The sequence below is a fragment of the Acromyrmex echinatior genome, chromosome 2 (genome assembly GCF_024713525.1).
Source record: "Acromyrmex echinatior isolate Ae372 chromosome 2, ASM2471352v2, whole genome shotgun sequence".
In the NCBI taxonomy this organism is placed as follows: Eukaryota; Metazoa; Arthropoda; class Insecta; order Hymenoptera; family Formicidae; genus Acromyrmex; species Acromyrmex echinatior.
Genome location: NC_141853.1, coordinates 23,508,449 through 23,520,155, shown reverse-complemented (window position 1 = coordinate 23,520,155; position 11,707 = coordinate 23,508,449). Strand labels below are relative to the sequence as shown.

Genomic DNA, 11,707 nt, shown 5'->3' with positions numbered 1-11,707 from the left:
GATAAATAATGAGGAGAAATTATATTTATACATATAGCAAGAAATTGAAAGTTTTAAATGGTATAATATTAAAATAACATATGGTAGATATTTATTTCTGAACACCTACCTAAAGCTATAAGCAAAAGGTAAATCAATTCACGCCATGCGATTCCCAGATCAGTAACTGCGTCCTGAAATAATAATATATTTTATCGATTAATTACTTATTTAAACCAATTGAGAAGATACTGCACACGACATATATTGCTTGTAAATCATGTTTGAATATCTTAAAATGAATTGATCTATTTATTTTTGATTACCTCAAATTTTTCGTGTTTTAATGGACACGTCATGCGTCTATTAAAACATGAAACGCTATATATATAAAAATTAATAAATAAAGAAAGAAATTTGAGATAATTTAATTTGAAGCTTAATTTAAAATGTAATATATTATTAAATCATCATAAATTATTCAAATTAAGACAGACTATTTCTGAGCTATTTTAAAAATAAATGATTGGCCAGTTTAGTGTACGACACATAATTTTTCTTTTTAGAATGGATATATTTTCTCTTACTATTTCGAATATTGGAAAAAATTAGATTTTTTCCGCTAGGAACAAGGAACAAGATGACATGAAACTCCCGGAAATTGGAATAAAATCTATTTAAACAAAATGTCTTAAGACCGCAAATGTGAATATATAACTGAGTAATGAAAACCTCAACGGTCTAAGCTGGATCTTAGTGCTTAAATATTATTTAAGTACTAAATATGAATGTATATACACATCCAGCAGTTGTGTAAATTGCGCACTGAAATCATTTTCACTCTTGAAATGCAATTATAAGTTGAACTGAAATATAGTAATACAGTAATATCATAAATGAAATTGAAAAAGAAATTTAATAATATTGATGCTAATAAACATTTTAGATGTTTGGCTCATGACTGCGTTTCAAGAAAATAATTTCGGCATTCAACACAAGAACTGGATATGTATATAAATTCATACTGAAAATATTATTTAAATACTAAAATCCAGCCCAGACTGTTGAGACTTTCATTATTCAGTTGTAAAATAACATATGCTAAATTTATTTATTATTGATTTAAACGGAAACATGTACAAAATGAAAGACATCAATAGAAAATAATATAATAATGCATGTTTTTTTAAATTCAAGATCAGATTCTAACAAAACAACAAGCTAGCAATTTTTATAATTTTTACAAGGGATCTCAAAAAATATACTCACAAACAAGATCACTTACATTGTAAATACTTTCTAACCGAAGGGTCCTTATTATGGAGCTGATAGTTTCTGTCGCTTTCTTATTCATACAGCGATTCAGGAATATTATTCTACGAGACAGAGAAACAGAAATTGATGTTAGAAAAAACAATCGGAAAAAAAATCAAGTTTATATTTACTGCATGAAACTTTCTGCGATTGCGACTCTAGCAGTCATTTAGATTAACGCGAAAAACATAAACAGAAACGTAAAACATTTAACGAGATTCAATTTACTAACTTAGTCTTGTCCTGTTCACAGCTCGTCTTGCATGTACGTTTTTTCACTCCAGTCACTTCCAAATCAATCTCGAGATATCTAATAGACACAGAATATAAATTATCAATGAAAACAATGATCAATATGATCAATTCTCAAAATCTTTTATAAAGATATTTAAAAATCTTTTATAAAGTGGCACAAACAATCAATATCAAATCAAGAGTTGAATATTATTTTATTTTATTATGTTTTAGCCTTTTTATCGATCCTAGGCTGCATTAATTTTTTCGAATAGGTTCTGCTACAATCTTTAATTTAATACACTATTTAATTTAATAATAATTTCTTTAATTTATGTAATTTATTTCAGGAAAATTATAAAATTTTTAATATAATCTCGCCTTTGTTGCATGAACTGTACGACCGAATCGCAAGGAAATTTGATTTAATACAAATACTTCAAGGTGCACTTACGGTTTATTGGTGTAATCACCACCCTTACACTTGAATTTTGGATCATTTTCGTACGAGGTTACACGACCACAAACATTTCCGCAATTATCGTATCCATTTATCGCGCGGAAAATGTCACCTTTCTTCACCACATTCGTCATCATAAAGACCTGCACGCGTGAATTACATTTAGAGAGAGAACATATTGGCGTTATGACGCGAATAAAAAAAATAATATTACTTACAAAACCACCCGCCAGTATGAGTAGGATGATTATAGCAAAAAAATCGGTACATGATCGGTTCTCCACGAATACCTGTTCTGAATAATTCGATGGCGAGTTTTGATGACTATCAGGTGTCTAGAAAGGAAAAATTATATACAAAGTCAAAGCTGTTCAAATAAGTTCAAATAAATAGCCGATTTTGAAAAGACTTTAATCTGCTTACTAATGAAAAATTTAAAATCAAACATTTTGAAGAAATAAAAGCGTACTAGTCAATACGGAAAAAATAGTTTTGCTAAAGTTATCTAAAAATTTAGCTAGTTACAGATCTAAAAATTTTATTAGATCATCAAAATAATAAGATACTCAAGATCTGTTTTAAAGATTATGCATTTCGCGGGTTTTTTCAGCGTCCAGATCCATTCTTGGAATGCCTTTCGTGAACCTTGCAGTCCACTTCATCAGGGCTAAGAGTAGCCTGATACTGAGCTGTTTCTCCGGACCGTTCCAACGAAACGTTGGCATTCCAAGAATGGATCTGAACATGGAGAAAATTAGCGAAAGGCATAATCTTTATAACCCGGAAGTACCCGTGAAAGCTTCAAGAATATTACTCAAGTTGATTGTTAGAATGTCAAAAATTTTTGTAACATACTCATCAGCTTGAACTTCCTATATAATTATTTTAATGGACCAACAGAATTATTTTCAAATTTGTATATTTAATTGAATTTATAAATATTTCAGCAAAACCGTTCTTTCTATGAAGATATAGTTGCAAACCAATTATATTTATTACCGAAAAAATTAGGTTGATTAATTTAATGAATAAAATAAATGATATTTCAGCAAAATCGTTGGGACGGTTTTGCCGAAACATCTAAAAATTTAACTAAACAAATCTGAAAATAATTTTGTTGAATCATCAAAATAATTATGTAGGACGCTCAAACTGGTTGCTAGAAAAAATTGTCAAAAGTTTTTTGCAGCATTGCTCGTAAAACTTGAATTTTCTACGATTTCCTATGATAATTATTGATAGTTAGATAATCCAACAAAATTTTTTTCAGATCTATATCTAATTTTTTAGTTAGACACAGATTTTTATTCCAGCAAAACATTCTTCTTTCCATGTAAGAATTAGTTTGAGTTGCGTGTTTGAGAAACATAAATACTTTATGAATGTTATTATTTTTAGGCACGCTACATTCATAAATATGCGGATCCTTTTTTAACTAGCATATAGGGAAAACGTTTACCGTGGGATCCGTGGGATCCGTAGGTTCCACTGTGGACGAAAGCTCCATTTTGGGCGAAGGCTCCACTTTGGACGAAGGCTCGTCCGCACAACCGCAGCAACCCATCTCTAAACTAACTGGAGCGACTGACTTCTCCAAACGATCGTGCTCGTCCTCCTTCTGATCGCCCTTTGACAAGCCTACCGTTTCTGAACACGCGCCAGCTTTAAAAACACAAATTGAAGATACGATTATCAATTCGCTCCTGTCACTATATTTATTGAAATTGCAAAAATAATCATTGCATAATTACACTCCAATACATGCGAGATACATAATAACAAGCAAGATAATCGTGTTTTTTATGCATGATATTAGTGATTTTATCGCGGTATATATTAAAATTCCGGAATATATTAAAACACTTCAAGCAATAGATTAAAAATATGTAGTGTTACATAATGTTTCTGAACTGGAAACCTGTTGAAGCGAACATACCAATACACAAATCGCTATACTGAATTATCATCAAGATTCGGCCGAGAATATTGAAAGTGACATAAATTTCTAAATTTATTTTCTCGATAGCTAACGACTCAATTTTGAACGTGCAGTTTGACGTGTGTGTGTAAAATGTATTAAAACAATTTTGATGTGAATGTAACGCGATGGCGATCGCTGTTTTCCGGGACGCGTTCCTTGAACGAAACCTGGGTCACGTCGATATCGATCGATTAATACACTTGGGAAGAGAGTTGCATGCTTGGATATTGTTGTCGCAACGCCAATCAGAATCACGCATCATCCATGGTAACACACGCGAAACATGATTGTTCAGAAGTAGAACTTGAGAAGGTTGATTGAAATACGTCAAATTTTCTAATGAATTTATGAGAGATAAACATTACTTTCTGTCAAATTACGAAATAATAAACTAAAAAAAATGATAAATGAAATGATAAATGATAAATGAAAAGACGTATAAACAGAATTTTATATACATTATGGTACTTAAATGACACGTAACGAGTCTCATATTTCTTTATCAAGTCAAATAATTGACATTAAATAGTAATATTTATAGTTGGCATCTTTATGGACTATAAATTTATTAACTATCTATTATGAGATAGATATTCTGTAAGAGGTGGCGTATAAGATTTATTTAACGTAAAATGGCTAACTTCACTAATACTAACAGAAAATCTATCACAATCGCTAAAGATATACACACATAAAAGTCACACGAATATATATTGAGTGCAGTAGGTTAATGTTACTTCCATGTTTCAGTCACGAAAGAAACACGGGAGAAGTTTTTACCACGGCAACACGGAGGCGAAAGGGAACTTTAGTTACGCGACATAGTGTTGAATGACATGGATACGGCTATTGCCTCTCGAAGACATTACAATTACGTCATTACTCCCTGCCTTAGCCGTTAATCTACCTTGTTTAAGATTTTTTTTAATTGAAATCGATCGTTTTCAGTAAATGTAACGCTCACGCTATAATATTTCAAATGAAATAATGATTTTACTTGAAATATCTCAAATAATATATAATATACATATAATCTAAAATATTAATATTAACGTTTGTATAAAATAACACGTATTATTAATTTATATATTACATTTTCTTTATATATAATATTAACATATTGTATAAATTTAATATAACATATAAATTTATTTATCATTATTTCTGCGAAAGACGTATTAATTAATTCTTTTGTATCGGATTTTTTTTGTACTACTTTTACTCCCACTACTTTATATAGCGATTACATGAAAGTTTTTATCCGCAGTATTTTTACCTCGTTGAATTAACGATCATCGGCAAGATGCCATCAATCAAAAATTGACACGCTCCAGTCAAAATTAGACTTTAATATCGCGATAATCAAATTACCTTCCGGTGTCTATATACCGTGTCGTAGGGAATACTCCTAGAACATAGATGTAAGATGGATTAACGCTTCCCTGACCCGATCGATATCGAAAGTAGGCATCGCCCTGTGTGAACACACAGTCCGTAACTACGTTTCGTACATTCAAAGAGAAGACTAAACATGATAACAATCGACCCAAACAATATGGGTGGGTGTTTTCCAGCTAGGACACAAACGTCATTCTTGACATCTACGAATGACAAAGACAGAACGATATTGTATATCATCAATCGACTTATATATCATCAAATGACGTGCGCCTATATTTCACAATGCAATTACACGGTGGTTGATTATTCCTATCATAACAATAAAAGCGATTTCTGTGTACATAAAGTGTATCATATCGTACAATTGCAAGTGTATAATTATTTTTTACTTTTTTTTTAATAATATTTCTTGCTATCATTTCAAGCTCTCATTGTACATAAGATAAACGTTTTTCTATACGACTCTCTGCGTGTGTGTTTAGTAGAATAATTCCTAGCCTAGCTATTCTGAAATAACTTTTGTCATGAAAACAGATGGTTCACCGGCTACCGCATAACTTCTTGCGCGCGGCCCGCAAGTGCAAAAAGCTGTAAATGTTTACAGAACAAATCGACATAATCCAGTATGGGACATTTCGGATTTGCAGTTTCGGACGTTCTTCTATTTGACTTAGGTTTAACCGGGATTTCAGCTAATATTAGACGACTCAGCTTGTCGCACGTATTACATACGGTTTGCCAATAGTACGCTGCTATCTTACGTGCCTCAATGAAATTATGCTCTCATAATAATCAGAGAAATAATAATCGATAAAAGTAATTTCCCCGTTAGCCGTCGGTATCGCAAATTATTTTCGCGCTGGTGACTTGCCAACCTGGGATCTATTTTCGCGTATCCAAAGGCATCGCCCGTAGATTTCAACGGAGTTCTTGTAAAGTTATGAAAGACGTATTTCTCGAAAACTTATGGGCATCAAGCGGCGGTATACCTTCTCAATGAAACTTTCGTGAAAAGACGCTCGAGAGGGTTCTACGCATTTCGTGGAAAAATTCCGAGGCACGAAGTTGCGGATTTTTCTTGCGGATCAACCGACGCTTCTCACCAGCCGGTGAGTTGGATACATAATCTCGTCTACCAGCACGAGCAGCGCGTGGGACGAAAAATACATGCGAAAGAAAGAGTATGAGAGAGAAAGAGAGAGAGAGGGGGGGAGGGATTTAGACCTTACACACATTGAACATACAACGTAGCATCGTTACAAGTCTTTCACACGCTCGCGGTAGAGATCGTACGAGACAATGGAAAAACAACTAAACGACGAATTAAGACTTACTTATACTAATTATACACTATGAGGAATTAAGAAGAATCGTGAGTCACGCTTACGCACGTCCGTGAACATGGTATAACGTTCACAGCACTTATACAGCAATTATGTTTCTTCTATCTATTATTATTTGATATCACATCTATTTCTTGCTATCGCGTTAATAATTATTTATTTAACACGACTTATTAAGTAATCATTTTAGATTATTTTATTAAATGACCGTTTTAAGTTCATAAGAAGTTCAATAAATCTTTAGATAAATTTAGTTTACGCTAGGAATTGATTCTTCGGTTTAACTAATAATCGCACCTTTTCTTGTCGAGTCGAATTAACCTGTACTTCACAAAGAAAACCCACTGCAACCGACTACGATCGACGCACCAGACAGAATAAAACGCATCTCTATTGGTTCTCACAACTTTATCCCCTCTCCATGAGCTCAGTTTCTCTTCAACGATAACTTATTTTATCATATAATATATTAAAGTCTGATGAAGATAATCGTAATAATGCATTATCTGACAACGTTGTTATTGAAACAATGATAGATAATTCAACTAGGCAATATCTATCGGGTTGCATCTCTGCAATATCCTTGAAAATGTTCCATGTACGTTTGGTGTTGCGTGCTTGGTGGTGTTGTATGTGCCATCGCGTTAAAGTCATTGATATTACAAATCGAACACGTGGAAAAAATTAAATGTAAGATCAAGAAATCAATAAAAGTCATACAGCCTGAAAATCGTTAAAAGAATGAAGAATTGTTTCGAATTATTTGAGAAATGATAATGGTGGACGAATATTAAGAAAAAAACGCACCAACGCACTCGAAATGCTTAACTTCTAAAATACCTATAAAAGAATACCTAGACTCTGTAGAATATTCCATGAACTAAAGGAACATCTGGCGAGAAATACCGAGTAGAACCGAAAAAGCCCGATTTTCTTGACGTCCCTTTATACCTGATCTCGTCCTTATCTGAATTGACAGAACATTCCAGATACATTTTTAGTTTCTATTCTTCGACAATTTTATACTTGTGCAGATCTCCAAAGTTTAATGTTATTAAAACTATGTGAAGAGATCTCAATAATTTATCGAATCCGTAATATTGCTGCTGTAATTCGTCATAATAAAAAAATGGGATTTTTTAATAAGTTTTTCTCTACTCTAGATACTAATTTGCCTATATCAAATTATATATTATTCCTGATTTACGAGTATCTATTTAAATAATGTATTATACTGATTAAAGGCTCATTCCTAGGAACTGCAATAAATAATATCACTTGGATTCACAAAATAAAATTTATCTTATAATTTTTGAGTTGTACGCAAAATCACTGTTAATCTCGTTACGCAACTTCTGACGATTAATGTCATTATTATCTTACGTAGAAATCGTTAAAAGATGGATATACGTTAACAGATGGTGTCTACATTAATTGCCAAGCTGCTAACGCTTCATAAATCTCTTCCTTTTTCTTTCTTGATTTACGTATCCACCAGACAGTCAACACGTTCGTTGATTTTAAAAGTCAATACTAGTTTCCGTACTAATTTTTCTCGTTGCAACTTTCATGAACTACTATCTCAATGAAATAATAACGCATAACTATGCCCGGAATTCTCGTGTAGGTGCAAAATTATCGCTTCCGGAATTGCGCAAGAAACTCGTTTGCCCACTAACGATATATTAGGCTTAAAAGTTAAATCGCTCTGCCGTGTATAACGCTTCGAAATGAAGCAAATAATCAAATAGCGAATGAGGTCGATCAATCTTTATGCATAAAGATATAATTTATCTGAATAATATTCATTTTACAAACGTATTTAGAACGTAATTAATGAGCTCGATAATGAAGAATAAAGATATATAATATAATCGGTAATCTATTTAGCTACATTTATCGACGATAATAAGGGGATAAAAATTTTCATCACGAATTATGTAATAATTATGCAATTTACTTTTATTAAATAATTGCTTATTTAAATATATATATATATATATGAGTTATTTTTCAAATTAAACTATTTAAAAATATTCTCATAGCTTTTCCTAATATTTTTCAGGAAATATGTTTTATTAAAAATGTATATTCAATGATAATCTCTGTCTTACTCTGTATCAAGCTTAACCTCGACAGATAACAGAAGTAATAGTAGTATATAAGGATTAAAGCAACGTAAATGGATGGCAGGTAGTACCTTGATGAAGATTTTCCTCGGCGTCATTCACGCATTATGATAATCCTATATTCTCCGTTCTTCAATTATTCATGAAACTCGCTCCGACTTTCCTGCTTAGGCTTCTCTTCGCGGAAACAGATATTAGTGCAATTTCTGTGCGTTCTTAAAGCTACACGTATTTCCAGATTTTTCAAAACGAATACAACTCGCGTATAACATGTGCTTATCCTCGTCGTTCGAACTCACGTAACCTTTGGGTTACGATCGATGCACTATCAACACAACTGTCCGAAGATAGACCTGCAATGTTTTTGCATTCGATTTAACACACATATATATATATTAAGTCATTTAAAAAGTATCCGCGGTTTTTTGTTCAATTTTTGAATGAAAAAACCGCGGATACTTTTTAAATGACCCAATATATCTCTCTCTCTCTCTCTCTCTCTCCCATATCCTCTTTTCCTCAGTACAATTGTCCCCCAAAATATGCAACTCTCTAAAGACATTAAAATCTTATGGGATTCGCGACGGGATTATATTACATTTTATGTAACAACATTTTATGTCAGCTACTAAATTAGCATTTCATATTAAATTAATAATCAATTGTTTGCGAATTGCTGAACTTTGTGGCGAACAAGATCATAAAATAGAAGACCAAGATTTTTGCGTAAATAATGAAGAAATGTGAAGATTAAACTAAGCACATCGAAGCAAGACCGTTCCTTTTCCGCCTAAAGTTCTTTGTTTTCTCACTTCTGATTCACTGACCTTCGCGGGGAATTCCTTTATTTTTTATCTGTGTTCATTGAATAAACTAGACTTCATTTATAATGTAGGACGGGCAGATCATACACTCGCTAATTGTAAGTTAATTAGGAGAATGTTTGCAAGTGCAACGTAATCAGAATTATTATGAATACACACTTGATCGATCGATGTAAGTCAAACGATTTGCATGCAATTATTAGCTCTAGCGAGCAAAAGCAAACTTGGAAAGATCTAGTGCTACTTGTATGAAGTATGTTAAAACCGAAAGTAATCACCTAATTTTTTTTACGTAAACGATCACTTTACGAACATTTTATGAAATTGGGAAGTTTTTATACTTCTACTAATTAAAATCACTACTTATTAACAACATTTTATATTGTTTTTCTCCGATTTATTAGTATTTGAGAATATTATAAATATAAATATTATGATTTAATCACAACTTTCTGAAAGTAAAAACCAAACAAATGTTAAATGGGATAAGCGTGTTAAGTAGCTACGACAGTATTTCTGAAAAATAAAGATTTTCAACAATATAACGCTTTTTTCATCGTGGATTTTCAATAAAATTGCATATTTAAAGATTTGTAAAGAATACAGTTTTACTAAAAAAAGAAAAAAATATGTTACAAAAATATGCATAAAAAAATAACACTTTACAATTTATATTTTTCGCTACTAAGCTTAGTTGAGGTGTAAAAATATTCCAGATGACGATTCCCGGGTTAAAAATATAATAAAGCGTATTGTCAAATTTAATATAACTGTGTATCAAGTATGATTGTGTAACAATTTTGAAAAATATTGTACATTTCGTTTTATTTCGATTTTGAATTATTATTAATGGAATGCTTGTTTGGAATAGCAAAACATACATTCGCGCGAAAATAGTTCTCGCGATATTAACATGACACGGAAAATGCCATTATTAAGACGTATTATTCTCGTACCTTTCGATTGTTCGTAACTGAATACACCGCGGTACATTTGTCATTACGAGCGTATCTCATTCATCTTACATCACTCACATGCATCCAGGATCTACGAGTATTAATGCACCTGCGCACTGCAACCCGCATCTGCGGTTACGAAAATACAATGCAAAAAGTCTCTCCAGCGATATTCGCTCAAAGATAGAAAAGAAGCGTTTTATCGAAGTGAAAGAAAAGAAAGCTTTAGGATGATCAATATTCATCGCTAAGTTGGGGGCGATAAATTATTAAACCAATCACGAGTACTGCAGAATTGTCAATATTAGAAATAACATAAAGATAATTTCGTCAACGGGAAAATATTGACAATATAGGTCACATTTTCGCGCAATGACGAAATGGCTGAACAAACTTTCTTGGGAAACCGCATTGTCTCACTGACGTAAACTAGATAAACAATAAATATTTAGAAATTAACATCCGTTTATCAAGCACACATATTAACGGTGAATAATTGGGAAAATAAATGTTGGTCGTTTGCGGATTCTTAAACTTTAAAAAAGACTTTAAAAAAGATCCAAGCGAATTTTCAATTTGAATTATTCTGCCTCAAATTCAAATTCACGAACGAAAAAGTGAGAAACATTCTTGATCTACTCTTCCAAAACACCCTCTCCGAGGAAAATTTTACTCGATGCAATATTGTATACGTAAATTTCGAGTAAACTTTTCCTCGGAGAGGAACGTTTCGAAATGACCTAAATGTCGAAAGGATGTTTTTCAGTGTTTTTCCAGAATTTTTTCAGATTTCGTAGAGCTCGAAAACCCTTTGAAAAATACAATCAGGTACCGGTCGGTTGGATTAGGAAACCAGTGAAAAAAACATTGGACCACTCCAGGGTTAAAAGTGACAATTGCCGGTGTGAAAAGCAACCGAGAGCACCAAAACATCGGAAACGCATGCATTTGTAAAGTCAAGCCGTGAGCTGTGTCACGATCTGCGTAACGATCGTGACACACCTGTGGGCGTAACTTGGAACGGGAGAAAAACGAAACAAGAGGGAAAAAAACCCGTACGGACTAACCGTGAAAACGACAACAATT

General features: G+C 32.5%; 1 protein-coding gene across 6 annotated transcripts in view; it reads right to left on the bottom strand.

Annotated features, from left to right (window-relative positions):
* The window catches only part of LOC105153879 (choline transporter-like protein 1), a 30,169-nt gene that overhangs the window by 4,163 nt on the left and 14,299 nt on the right, over positions 1 to 11,707 (bottom strand). For 4 of the 6 annotated variants that reach the window (XM_087416811.1, XM_011069039.2, XM_011069113.2 and 1 more), the window contains exons 2-7: positions 3,447 to 3,649; positions 2,206 to 2,322; positions 1,982 to 2,130; positions 1,526 to 1,603; positions 1,265 to 1,355; positions 110 to 173 (exon numbers count right to left, since the gene is read on the bottom strand). In XM_087416811.1, the coding sequence (XP_087272937.1) occupies positions 110 to 173; positions 1,265 to 1,355; positions 1,526 to 1,603; positions 1,982 to 2,130; positions 2,206 to 2,322; positions 3,447 to 3,649 (702 nt within the window). Of the gene's footprint in view, positions 1 to 109; positions 174 to 1,264; positions 1,356 to 1,525; positions 1,604 to 1,981; positions 2,131 to 2,205; positions 2,323 to 3,446; positions 3,650 to 7,009; positions 7,904 to 8,912; positions 9,195 to 11,707 lie in introns of those variants that run through there. The other 2 variants (XM_011069285.2, XM_011069365.2) reach the window with 2 other exon arrangements.